Here is a 13,950-nt window from a genome sequence, read left to right as displayed (position 1 = left end):
TGTTTACATTTTTTGTGAAAAACTTGTTCGTCACATCGGTGCGCCCTCTCTTTGCGGGAGGGCGATCAGTTGCGGAAAGGGAAGAAGCCATAAAATTTATTTTATCGTTCGGTTATGGTACCAGTCACCCACCATGGAGTCCATCAAGGGGACGGGACAGGTGCCTAAAAAAAGCCCTGCCCACGCCAGCTGTATACCTTAACTATAACCTAATATCCCTACTGAAAATCTCCCATATGAATTTTGAGCATACGGTATTATTGGATATGGGGGATATGTGTCATATGGGACATATGGGGAGTACGGGTGATATGTGCAATATGGGCATATGGGCGATATGTGTGATATGGGTATATGGGCGATATGTGTGATATGGGCATAAGGGAATTATGGGTGATATGGGCATTATGGGCAATATGGGCAATACGGGCAATACGGGCATTATGGGCAATACGGGCATTATAGGTGATTTGGGCAGGAAGGGTGACGTGAAATCCACAGCTATATAATTTCTTTTCAGGTGGTGACATTTGAGCAGATGTCCTACATTATACAATAAGAGAAGGCTGGTAATGACTGAAATTTTCGGTAGTATTTATTTGGCTTTTAATATACATGACATATGAAGTTTCAAGCTTGCATTTTTCATCTGTTCGTCTTTCAGCATTTCTGTAATATATCTTTAGTTTCTGCATGCACTTGCTTGGAGGCAGCTGATCAATAGCATTCCTGCTAATATATGCGACAAATCCATCTGGAAAGCAACAAGTGAGAAAAAAGTCCGAAGAGAAGAAATGGTCAATTTTATATCATTGTAAAAATAAATGATTGAAATCAGTCAGGAAACACCAAAACAATTCACAGCAATATAAAAGAAATGGAATTGAACACATGAATTCTCCACAAATGTGAAGGATGTTGAGCTGTGTTTATGTAAAACAACATGAACTTGACTGAAAAAAAGATAATTAGATCACGATTGAAGGACTCACTTGTTATAGCTGCCAATTTGTGATAGGTCAGGGCTTTTTTGGAGGCTGAATGGACTAGAGTTCGGAAAGCGGCGACACGGGGCCCCTATCACACTCCTGTTTCTGAGACACAGGCAGCCTTCACTGGTTCTTTGAAAAACAGAGAATCCTTGGGCAGCGTCAGGAGCCACTGCCATCTCTCTACAGGAATGTACACACAATTGCCAATGTGAACCTGCATGGAACAGAGAAAAGCATTACCCTCCGCATGCATGCAAAAATAAAATATGGACAATAAAGGATAAAATATGCACTTTAAAGAACCCTTAATCGAAAGGCAATTTCTCTTAATATATCTTGCAAGGATATTTACCAGTCATGAGGCAGTTATAAATATTTTTCTAAGTTATACATGTTATGACAATCTGATTAAGCTTTGTATTCACCAATTTAATGTGTTTTGAAAAAAGATGTAAAACAGATGAATCTTCGGTTAAAAAAATCACTCTACTGGCACTTTTTGGTGCCTGATAAAAACCTTTGTTCACAGATTGTCTGCAAAAAATTTCAGTGTGAAAACATAATTTAACTTTTCATTAGACTAGAAAATTCAGAGGTGTTACATGAAAGCACCTTTAAAGAAAATTGGCTTTGAACAGTTCAGTAAAAACCACAAAGATTTTGGAAGAAATCGCAGACCATAGAAAACACAAACTGGTACATTTGTAGTATCAAATGACTCGTTATTTTCGATATTAATAAACAAAATAAATAATCCTCTATGCTTTCCTTGTTACTAGCGGCAGTAGGCTCACCTTGTATGCGCCATACAATGAGCCGCTTATGTCCCTACAGTTCGATCACTAGCCAAGTAGTGATTTAATATAGGTTATATAGTAAATGTGGTGAAATAAGTAATTATTTCCATGTGTACCCAAGCACATGGTAATAAGCAACAGTAAAAACATGAATGAATACATAGACTTCTTGACCTTTCTTTCCCAGTTTTTAAGTGAGATGGCATAGCAAGAAACACAAAACAAATGTTAAAAGGTGTTTTTCTGGGTCTTATGGTCTCCTCCTTACGTATTTCTGTCTGCACAGTTGGACAAGTATAAGAGTGGTAAACATATGCAATTCCCCTACCTGGTCGTTTACTGTTGCCAGTACAGGTACCTGGTCCCCAGGCACATTCGAAACCTACAAGGAGAGAAAAATCAGTGAAACACGTACCAAACTGAAATCCGAAGTCACACATGTTTATAGATGGGCCACAGTAGAAAGGTAAAATGAACAAAAAAGATATTGCTCTTGGTTTTGATGTTAGCTATGTGTTGTCTACAGCCACGAAGAAAAGCCACCCTTACAACTCTGATGTGCAAGCAATAGTAAAAACATGAATGAATGAACACATAGATTTCTTGGCCAATCCTTTCCAGTTTTTAAATGGGATGGCATAGCAAAAAACATGAAACAAAGTGAAGCAGTGCACATTAAAAAGAGTTATAAGTTAATCTGGGTGTTATGACTTTGTTAGGTAGTTGTGCAAGCATAGGAGTTGAAAGCATATGTGATTCCCCTACCCGACAGTTTGCTGTTGCCAGTACAGGTACCTTGTCCCCAGGTGCATTCAACACCTACAAGGAAAGGAAAAGCAGTGAAACAACAAACTGAAATCTGAATTCACACATGTTTATTTATAGATGGGCCACAGTAGACATGAAAGATGAACAAAAAAAGACAATCCTTTTGATATGGATAAGGTTAGCTATTTGATTTCTACAGCCATAAATAAAAGCCATCCTTACTACTCTTTTGTTTGCATATTTTGAGTGCATTGTTCGCACTGTTTCCTAAAGAGCTAGAAACGGAAGGGATCTGTGTAAGTAGCAAACAGCTTAATGAATAGATCAGTGGTTATCGGCAATGGATGGGTTGGAGACCTCTTGTGAACCACTGAAAGTTGACTGTAGAGGGGGGTAGGGATTCTTGTGAGGACTGTTGTTGCTGCAGTTCCAAGAGATCAAACTGGGATAGGGTCCACACTAAAGTGACCTCTAAAAATGTGCACTTGATAAGCCAGTGGGCCACAGCTGCAGAGGACATAGACAGAGGCAGCATGTCAGTATGTATGCTGCTGGAAAAGACTGAACTCCTTCCAACACTGCGCTGCTCACTCTCCCACCCCAAATGTTTTGCCTGCAGCCCATCCAGCAGTGCAGCAAGAGCTCGAGTTTAACCGATGCCTGCATCAACAAAAATCCCTCTCTCGTATGCAGACTCTCAATTTCCATACTCCTGTGTCTTTGCCTTTGAGAAACAGGTTGGCTTTGAACCTCCATGCTTTTAATCCTGCAAAGCTGTCTTGCCAGGCCAGAGCACAGATCTATTGCATAAACTTTCTTTTTGGGGGGGAGATGTGTGTTTGCAGGCCCTCAAAATATTTTTGCAGACCCCCATTTGAGGAACACTGGAATAGGCCATCTGGAATACTTCCACCAGATTCCAACTTATCTTTTTTTTTTCCAACTTACCTCTTATACTGCTGTCAGCCTTAATGCTCACTAATAGTTTTAAAAGCCATGCAGATGCACAGTGGCAATATGGTAAACTATAGTAGTCGTTGAGCAGTGGATATGCATAACATGCACAACTACAGCCAAGATTTAAAATCAAACGGCACTTCAGAGACAACTGTACTGGATGTTTCATGTTGACATAGACTACTGTAACTTAAGGTAATTTTTAATTCCCCATTAACTGACTTATTATGTAAGCTTAATTACTGAAAGTTGTAAATATTTGCTGCAGAGCCAGAGTGGGATATGCAAACTTGTATAGTGCCAGTGAAAACCAATCATTAAATTGTTTCCTATATTATATTTCTCATGCAGTACTTTCTTGCATTCTAAAATTCACAGAATGAGAAACAAAAGCCATGTGACCAGATGCTTATGCCAAGCTCCTGTGCTGCTCTCAAGCATGCAGTGACTGACTGAGATTCCTGCTTTTTACTGCACAATGGCACAATGAATGTTCCTGACCGAGCATTTCAAAGGAGAATGAAAATGCTCTTTTTTTTTGTAGTCAGCAATGGTCAGTCATTGCGGCATGCATTTGCACCTTCACATGACACAGGCTAGAGATCCAAATATATACAACACTGTTGCGTCACCATGCCTACAGTCGTACTGCTGCCAACCTTGCCCACTCATTACATATTCTCGACAGCTGCATAATAGCAAAGCTCAAGCGCCCAATCAAGTGACCTTTTCTTTCATATTTTATAGGCTTTAAAATGCAAAAAAAAAAAGAAGTTTGTGAAGCATACCGTGCAAGAAACAATTTAATAGGTGTTTTCTGAAGTTCTTATAAAACCTTGCATATCTCACTTGGGGGCTGCAGGGAATAATGTAGGAGTTAAGCAAATATAATCAGGTAAGGGCAAAATAACCTTTTTGAAATCCTAGCTCAAGTTGCTTGGAAAGCTTGTATAGCAGAAGCACTGAAGGAAGTCATACACTGCAAGTCCCACACTGAATACCTATTAGTGATAGAACGTTCTGCTCAGCAAAACTGTTTTAATGCTTCAAAGTTTGGCACTGCCTACGGAAAGTGATAGCAGATTGACAAAGAATGATGATATGGACTTCTTATCAGCATCAATTTTACAGCAAAGTTGGCACAGCCCAGTGATCTCACAAGCTGTCTTTGTCAGGTTTGCAGCTACTATACAGCAATTATGGCACAAAGCTCATATCTGGATGTCAGAAGCAACACTAAAAGTGTGAAGTGCATGCACACTGGATGCAACAAAAGGAGCATTCGTCTATTTTCATTAATACTCTGAAGAGGAGTCATTTTGACAGCTGAATAAAAATTGGTTGAAAGCATTGTGTACACATAGTTGAAATCAAAATGGTACATGATGGTTTCACTTGCAACTGCAGTCTGCTTAGTTAGGAAGCCAGACCACAGACCATCTATGCAAGGCCATCACTTCAGCTGAGCAGGCAATGTCCTTGAAGTAATTAATGAGCCACATTTACAGCACCACAGCATTATGCTGTGGAACAAATCCTAGCATTCAACTGCATTGTCTAGGGCAATGTGCTTGTTACTTGCTTTTATTCTTATGTAGTATTGCTTCAATGAGAACACAGACTAAACCTGCTGTAAAATGTCACTTCCTTTGCTTTGTAGACAAGCTCGATCACGTCTATGCCCTACAAAGTTAAGTCAGTGTGTGTGCCAGAAGCTTGAGGTCATGAGTAGTAGACATGGGCATGTTCCTGTTTTCTCTTTGCCAGTGAGCTGCAGTTTACTGATAGCATGAATAAACTTTCTCTTCATCAATGAGTTCATCTGACCTAGCTTGATGCTTTTTTTATTATCGGTGCAGCGCATTCACGACGAGGACGAGAGGAGACACAGACATCTGAGCGTAAATGCACTGCACCGATGTCTAACCAGCATGCCCAAGCATCTACTATGTCTTCATTTTTTTGCTTGCACCCAGGTTCCTACTTTCTCAGATTCACTCAACTATTGCTGCTCTAGCTCTTCATTTCATGTAATATCTTGCAGGAAACACTAAATGTTTAAATATACACTGCACCAGTAACAAAAGTAAAAATATAAAGGAAACTAAAAAAAACGATGTTTTAATTGCAGCATTGACTATGACAAGGTGTGATTTGACAAATTTCGCCGCAGTCATTGATTTAAAAGGAGGAAACCTATGATGCCATTGGGAATTCTAAACTGGAAAGTGGTCACCTCTCAAAAATGCCACAACCACATGACAACTGGTAATGTGGCTAACTTGCCACTTGCGAGTTTTTGCATCAAAAGCTGCCTTCACTTCGGGCTTCGGCCCCGTTAGCATTTTTTGTGCGATGTTGGTTTTTGTGCCCTGGCCTTTAACTTTTTTTCCAGATTTTTCATGAAAAAAGAAACATGTGGCTACTGAGATTATATCTACTTTTTAGGTGCGTTTGCACGTTGATGCCCTTCTGTCAAATGTAAAGCGCGAATCAAAACATCCAAAATCATGTTGAAAGTTCAGCACATTTGTGTAAGTGTATCTCGTCCTTTTGTCCTTGTCTGCCAGCACTGCAATACCATAATGCTCGATAACCACTAACTAGCCCAGCAACATATCCTGCATTAGTTTTAATAGTGCTGATTGCACAAATTCAGTGATTTTTGCAATTGTTTCAGTTTCATGTTTTAAAATTGGAAAGTGGATCAGCAGGCCATGCAAATTTCAGCCATCACAGCTTGCAACATTCTCGGAGCTGGATTAACAGAAATAAGGGCCCTAGGCTAGAGTGCATGCCACCTCCCCCCCCCCCCCAATTTGGAAGTCCCTCCTATCACTTCCATATTATACTTCTGTAAATACCCCATTTCATTTTACCCTACACCAAACTAAAAAAAAAACAAGGTGTGATTACTGTGATTGGCACGAGAGTGATGGATTATTTTTAGAAAAAGACCTCCCGAGTGAAGGGGAATTTCTGTTTTTGCAGCTCCACAAGGTCTGACAAAGGCAAAAGCTAAACAAAGTAAGATCAGGTGGGGGCCCCATCTCTTCATTCTGATTTTCTCTCTTCATATCTGTCGCTCAACATTCAATACTTTGTGGTTCGGGCTCCCTTCTCACATCCTCGGAGATAAGGTTCTGTGCTTCAGCATCCTTAGCCCCCACCTTTATCCAGTGCTACATTCTATCCTATTCCGTACACACAACTGTCACAAATTTCTGTACAAAAAGACATGAAATACAACTAAAGAGTGCATTTTTAGTACACAATGACAGTTGTAGTTTCGAAGCGTGCCGTAAGAGTACGTAATTTTCAATGCAGCACACATTCTTCAACAGTACCTAGTACTATTTAGATATTCATACTCTCTCTTGCAATACGGCCCCCTCTAGTGACATCAACATCTACATTTACACCATAAGACAACAGAGACAGTGCCACTGCTTGGCATCATCTGTGTTCGCTCCAAATGTGCAAAGTGATCTTGGGTGCCGCCGGCACCTCTTGTGCTGGATGGACAAACCAGAGGCTTAGGCTTTAGGCTGTGTGAATCAGCATCATAGAAAGCAGTTACTGCCCTTATTAATCTCACAATTTCTGCATGTATTATACTTTCAAAATGTAGACACAACAGTTTATATGCTGCAGGAACACAAGTAAATCGATGCCTACAATAAGAAATCATATTGCCTAGAACAGCTGCAAGGTGAATACAAGTACAGTAATAAGGTAGAAAGTTGGGCGAGTTGGTATATAGACATGGTTGAAAAAATCCATTGCACTAAAAAAGATGACGTCTAAACGCTTAAAAAACAGGACAAGCGCAGACTCACAACTATGGTTATTTGACTAAACAGATGAGATATATATGCAGAGAAACAAACAGATGCACCTGCGCAGAATCACCAGACAGTAAAAAAAAAAAAGATTATGTTTCAAATTTTATCTAGGTATAAAAATGCACACTCTGCTAGGGAGACAAAGGCTGGGTGATGCATCTAGCACCTTTTTTCCTGATACAGTAGGCCTTCTTAAGTTCTCATGTTAGCCTATCTCGATGATGGAAAAGAATGCTAGTTTGTGAGAACTGCGGATAGCAGCCTTGTCTATCTTTATCACCATTCTTATTTTTTCCTTCGTTGCATTTCCTGCAATGCACAGCCACGTGCAAGTAAGTGTCAGACAATATGACCTCCAAATGCTCCTTCAGACATACATTTATACATCGGCCCATCTGGCCAACGTACACCTTACTGCAAGATAAATGGAACTCATACACAACCGCACATGCAGGGGACTTGCCATGATCTGTGCCTAATAGTAAACTGAAATGGGCCAATACTCTGGGACAAATCAATTTTTTTCTGTACACAGGCAAATCTGGACAATTTGAAGGGTGCAGAACAAACCACTGTAATCTCATAACAATGGGCGACATTCTTTATGTTATGAGAGAGTTGTGCTTATAAGGTATGATCTATGTTTAGAGTGTATAGTCGTGGTGTTTTTTAGCACAGTGGATTTTTTCAACCAAGTACAGTAATAACTGACTGCGATGATGCCAATAGAGACCTTATTCCCACAGCTAATATCACTGATTCACCAAAGTTGCTGGCTACACTCAAGGTCGGTGAACACAGATGGTGCCCAGCGGCGACTATGTCTCTGGTGTCTTCCGGTGTAACTATACATTTTTGTCGATTTCTGACATTTTTGTTAGAAAACATTGCTTGCTACAGGCAAAATGACAACAAAGTTTGAAACAAGACTCCAAGCACAAATAGTATTTTGGCCTGTCCAAAATTGAACACATTAAAATTATTGGTTAGGTAATGACAGGCTATTACAGCATGTTACAGAGACGTACACCCAGCTATATATAATGCAGATTACTGTCAGCACATATCAAACAGAATGCTTATAATTCTGCGCTTACATCACTGCATTTAAAACTTAAAAACAAACCATTTCGCTTAAATTTCAAAAGAAAAGTGTTTATAACTTGCCAAATTTCTTGTGCAGCAAATCCTGGAGGCGGCTATCTTGATCTTCAACCATTTCAGCTTCTCCTCCAGCTTTCTGACCTTTCTTCGCAGGGACTTGCTATTTTCTTGCTCTTTCCTTAGCAACCATCTCTCAATAAGCTCATCACCCGAGCTTTCAGGCCATGGGAGTCTTGTCCGAGAAGGAGCAGATTTTTTTTTTTTTTTTACTGCGTTTCACCTTCAGAATACAGAAAGTATAGATTAGCAAGTACCATCTTCAAGCATCCATGCAGCGTCTGAGCAAATAAAAGCATTAAGGCAAAATTCACCAACTTACTTTATCAAATAATCACCACAAACATTTTTGCCCCCAACACAAATACCTACATGTGTTATCTATAGTAATCCAAGATCTTGATCTGGCTGGCAGAAGTGCTGGCTCATGGCATCAGTGCCTCTGCCAGCATGGCGTCTGGACAAATGCACCCCCCCCCCCTACTGGGATGAGCAAGTTTGGCTCCATAAGATAAAAAAAAACATCCTGCCATCGCCCATGCACTGATGTGACATTCCAATAGGATCTGTTTTTCTATAGGAGAATTGCGCTGCGTTTGCAAACTACTTGCAAAAAAGGCCCTGAGAGACACTACTCAAGGGGACCTATTTTCTCATTCCTGCAGTAGCTAACAAAAATGCAACAAGACTGCAAAGACATGAAGCAACGCATGAAGCAATGCCGAAGTATCAAAATCACCTAACAGCAGCAATACATTTCTAGCAGGTGCACTGGGTGCATGCTGATCTGCGCCTTTACAATAATGGGCCACCACTGTAATGAAGAACTCAAGTTGCTTTATTTCAGATATGAAACTGGAGAAAGCAAAGACATGCATCCACAGTACAAGTGGCATGGTGATTAGAGACATTTTGTTATTGCAATCAGTGCTGCAAATGTGCATGACCGAAAATCTAGCTTCGCTGAAAAAGTCATAGGTGTAGTGATTCCGTTGGTTCAAATTATATAGCCCATCACATACAAGCAGAATAAGATTGAAATTTCAAGCTAACCGCTTGAAGAGCCTCGATATATGTTACCTTTTGAGACTGGTGCATTGACTGTCAGCAAGCGTGCTCACGCAACGGATCTATAGGCTTTGAATTTTTCTCAAGTAAAAAAAAGCTGCACCACGTCAGAGTCTATGCAGTGATACATAAGTGTCAATATAGTAATAGTCCAACTTTTTAGAAACATGTGCTCTTTTCTGGTGCACACAGATTACACACATACCCACTGAATCACACTGTTGTAAGCCAGAAGCATTGAAGTACTACAGCAGCTTCGATTGTGCAGGGTGAAGCAGCTAGGGACCAATAAGTTGATTATACGTGTGCGCCATGCCTCCTGACGTGTTACACTCTGCCTGCATACTGGAATGGCAGCCACTGTGGCCCAAGTGCAAGCTCTCTACATATCCCAACAATTGCATTTTTTCCCCATTAAGTTTACATTACTCTCCCCCTACATTTCTGACCATTGATTCAATATGCTCAATATATGCTTTTCTGGAATCCTGTACACTTACTGGTCAGTTTTCTAGCTCTCTTCCTCCACTGCAAGTCCGCACTCTTCCTATACAAATATTTAGTTATTACCTTCGTTGCCCGTCGGTTTTGCCCGTTCTCCATACCCATCCTTCTTATCAGCATTTATTCTATGCTTCTCAAGCTTTCAGTGATCTCCGCTTTATGTCACCCTGTACTGCCGCATCAGTGGTTTATTTCTAGCAGCGCTGGTCCGACTTCAGGAACAACTCTCCCCTTCTGAAAGTGATCCCTAGTGCCAATACTCCTTTTCTGATACCTCTCAGAACCTCTTACCCATTGTATTTTCATATTGCTCTGTGCTTCATTACTCTGACATGTCTGTTCCCTTTCAGTTAAATACTGTTCCTGCTTTCCCACATACATATTGTCCTCGTTTGTCCATCCTGCAAGATATCTATTTTTCTAAAAGCCTGCCCTTCCTTAAATATTGATGACATGCTGTATCAGACGACCACACTGAATGTGACCGCGGTTGGATAAATTTTAATGGCAACAAATAAATGCGCAACAGATGCAGGTCCCTTTTTGTCATTTGTCTGCTAATTGTGCTAGCCTATGTGGCATGCAGAGAGAGAAATTTATGGGAGCTAAACTTATTGCTAACTAAAGGGCACGTTACACAGCACTTTGCAATGGAATATGGAATGTATGTACACATTCTATTACGTTTTCAGTGGTCAGCGTCAGATAATATGAGTATAAACAATGAGCAGATAAACTTGCTGGCCGCACTTCTATTCGGCAAGCTCCGCCGCCCGTGCAACGTAAAAGTTTGCTTGCGAGAAGACGCACGCGGCTCGTGTCACTGTCCGGGACAGCAAAAATGTCTAAATATGTTTCCACGGCCATCAGCACGTCGAACTGTATGCGACTTCCACATTGCAAAATATGCGCCGATTATAATATGCCGCGCACGCACAGTGCAGCGGAGTGCTGCAAGTTAAATAATTACGTGCAAGCAGTTGCATAGTACACTGAGCACGTTCTTTTATCAGACGCTATTCAAGCCCTGCGCACACGCAGGAATGCTCCAATAAAAGGGCGGGGAATGCGGCAATTACTGTGATTATGCGTACTCGCTGTCCGTTATTCCCTTATTCAAGAAGGATTAGGGGGGATGAGGCAATTACTCTGAGCATGCTTACTAGGTTTCCGTTATTGGTAAGTACTTTGGTGCGTATGCGTGGTTGTGTTTGACCGTACACACAGCGTTGACGGCGGGCCGACACCGATCAAAATCTATTCAACGCCTCCATCACCTTTTGCGGAACAATAATATAAGAGCCGCAAACTTACACAGAAGCTACGTCAGCAGGCAGTAATACTACGATCGAGACAAAAAGTATTGCAATATACTTGTAACACATGCAGACTTACATCCAAGAAGCAGAACGTCGCCGGGGGGGTAGGATTCTTGTACCTCACCGTTGAACGTCTCCTTCCAGTAGATTCTCTTGCATTTAGCAGAGTCAGCGCATGTGACCGGGTTAAAATCTTTGATTAAGGAGGAGGAGCTTTATACCCATCTTGTATGCTGTCCTCCCTTCTCTCACAACACAAGCAGCAGAGGCACCGGCGAAGCGCACTGCGTGGGTATAAATGGACGCGCGCCAGCAGCAGTAACACTACACCAACAAAAGTCGTTTCGGCGGGAGCAAACCGCGGAGGAGGAGAAAAGAGGAAGCAGACGGGAGAGAGAATTTAAGAATGCGGCGGAAAGGCGAGAGTGAAGAAAAAAAAGCGGAGAGCGAAGTTTTTTCCGGAGAGCGATAACTCGTTTCGGCGTGAGCTATGTGGAGAGAGCACGGGGGACTGCGGAGCAGCGTAGGAGGAGGAAAAAAAGGAAAGCGCAGCAAGTTACTAGACGTGGAGAGAATGACAGAACGCGGCGAAAAAGTGAGGGAGGAAAAGAAAAAGCGGAGAGCTTGGACAAGTTTTTCCTAACCCGGGAGACGCGAGGAAAGAAACATGGTGATGGCAGAAACTTTAATTGCCATATATACAAGCGGGGAGGGAGAAGCCCACTGCGTGCTCTGGAGGAGACATTCCTTGCAATGCAAAATAAATCCCTTGGATCGCAAATTCGCAATCCCTTTCATGGCACTGGAAATGACGCGGCGCTGGCCTACTTCCAAGCTCAAATAAAATAAATCCAGTTATTTCATTCACGAATTATTAAGAGTATCGATGCTGCAGTGGAGGTTGGTACAACAATACGACAAAAAGAATGCATCATATCATAGCATAGGTTTGCAAACCAAAAAACAAAAATGTACAGTTGAACAAGTACAAGACGTAGAGTCTGTCAATAGCACATTCCGCTATGTTTTGTGCACATGTATCTGCAAATACCGATGATACGAGTTTTCCCAAATAATTGCATTGCCGTCAAGTTGGAAAAAAAAAAAAACTAAAGAAAGGCTATGTCTGATCAGCTTCCTCCTTTCGTCAAGCCTAGGAGGTGACGTGTTGAGATAAACCGAATGTGAGGCAAGGACTTTCGATGTTCTGTTCACTTAGTGTTGCGACAAGATATTATTCCATGATATCGAAGGAAAGTTAAAGTCATCGAATAAAATGAAGGTGTACAGATATGATGTGGTTTATAGGATGAAGCATATTGTGGAATTCCGGTGCAAATGAAGCTGCCGCGTGTGGGAGCCGGTAAAAGCAGCCGAAAATAGCGGTTAGGCTAAAAGCTCTAGAGTGAACGTGATTCAGTTCAAAAGTTTGGGGCATTATTTATGGGGCGGCAGAGCAAACTTTCATGAGTAACGATAATGATGGTGCCGCCGCCCCGTATGCTAAAAGAAAGAAAGGAGTAACAAAAACATTGCGTAGCCGGTTATATGTTCCCAAAGACCATCTAGAGAAAGACCTCAAGCCATTGTTTACAAAATACAGTGGATACCACTTATAACGTAACCGCTGATTGTGAAGGAGGTACCATGTCGTGGGGGGCCACAACAGTGCACTAAACACTAAATGAGGATTCCTCTATCCCCCTCACCGCACAGCTTGTGTTCCAACTAAAAGGCCTTGCTCCGAGACTCCTCATATCATTTGTTTGAATTCAAAGAGACAAGGATGCTTTAGCCCACTGCGTTTGTGGCTGCTAAGGTTAGCACCAACGCCTTTGCGAAACTGAGCTTGCGTTCGCGGATACACAGTTCCGCTCGCGGCGGTCGCGGTATTTTACGCGGTCGCGCGCTGCGTGCGGTATGCTGAAACTAATCTGTGTTCAGAGGACTTAGTGCGTTGCGTTTTGTTCACTTATTAATGAGATGCGTGTGTAGCTTCAGGTAAAAAGTGCGGTACCGCTTTCAGTGCAGCGTTCGAGGTCCCGCGACCTACGTTATAAGCGGTCTACACTGCATGTATACTAGTCCTCAACTGCAAACTGGCAAATAAGTGCCTAAAAAATATGCGGCAACGTAAAAATGGTATATAAGGAATTTCTTAACAAGTAGCAACACCATAACTGAACATTCCGAAGACTCCGACAAAAAAAAAAAAAAAAAAAGAAAAAAAAAAAGCTTCCAAGAACCATCCATCCTGGAGACCGAGACCAAGTATCGGAAAAAAGCGACTTCTTCAGTTAGATGACCCCGAACCACGTGAACCGTACGAGCTAGCCACAACGCAGAAAAAAAAAAAAAAAAAAAGATGACTCCAGCGAGCACCGCTGCTACCCCACACCTGAACCTGCTGGCACCTTGACTCAATATAGGCTTTTTAAATCTCCCCCCCCCCTCCCCTTCCTACCCCTTTAAACCCCACTCGCTCTCTTCTTCTTTATTCGTCCCTCCTTGCCTCTTCTCAACAAGCCCTTCATCACCC

At 41.7% G+C, this 13,950-nt stretch overlaps 1 protein-coding gene across 1 annotated transcript; it reads right to left on the bottom strand.

Moving 5' to 3' along the window:
• Nucleotides 1-592: 592 nt before the first annotated feature.
• On the bottom strand, nt 593-11,758 carry LOC146174093 (uncharacterized). The gene is made up of 6 exons (XM_084583158.1): nt 11,488-11,758; nt 8,527-8,743; nt 2,555-2,608; nt 2,118-2,171; nt 993-1,206; nt 593-754 (listed from the first exon to the last, which is right to left on the bottom strand). The coding sequence occupies exons 2-6, from the start codon at nt 8,576-8,578 to the stop codon at nt 733-735; spliced, it is 396 nt and encodes a 131-aa protein (XP_084439284.1). The 5' UTR covers nt 8,579-8,743; nt 11,488-11,758; the 3' UTR covers nt 593-732.
• Between the last annotated feature and the right edge of the window lie 2,192 nt (nt 11,759-13,950).

Source organism: Amblyomma maculatum, chromosome 11, assembly GCF_055883805.1.
Source record: "Amblyomma maculatum isolate TAMU_Amacu chromosome 11, ASM5588380v1, whole genome shotgun sequence".
Lineage (NCBI taxonomy): Eukaryota > Metazoa > Arthropoda > Arachnida > Ixodida > Ixodidae > Amblyomma > Amblyomma maculatum.
The sequence above is the reverse complement of the archived record's forward strand: the minus strand, read 5'-3'. Positions and strand labels throughout refer to the sequence as shown.

Bases quoted from the DNA above. Each gene is read 5' to 3' on its own strand.
- LOC146174093 (XM_084583158.1), bottom strand. From the start codon at position 8,578: ATGGTTGAAGATCAAGATAGCCGCCTCCAGGATTTGCTGCACAAGAAA. The intron at 2,172-2,554 runs GTAGGGGAATCA...CTCTCCTTGTAG, and splicing joins TGGCAACAGCAAACTGTCGG to GTTTCGAATGTGCCTGGGGA. The intron at 1,207-2,117 runs GTAGGGGAATTG...TGTTCCATGCAG, and splicing joins TGGCAACAGTAAACGACCAG to GTTCACATTGGCAATTGTGT.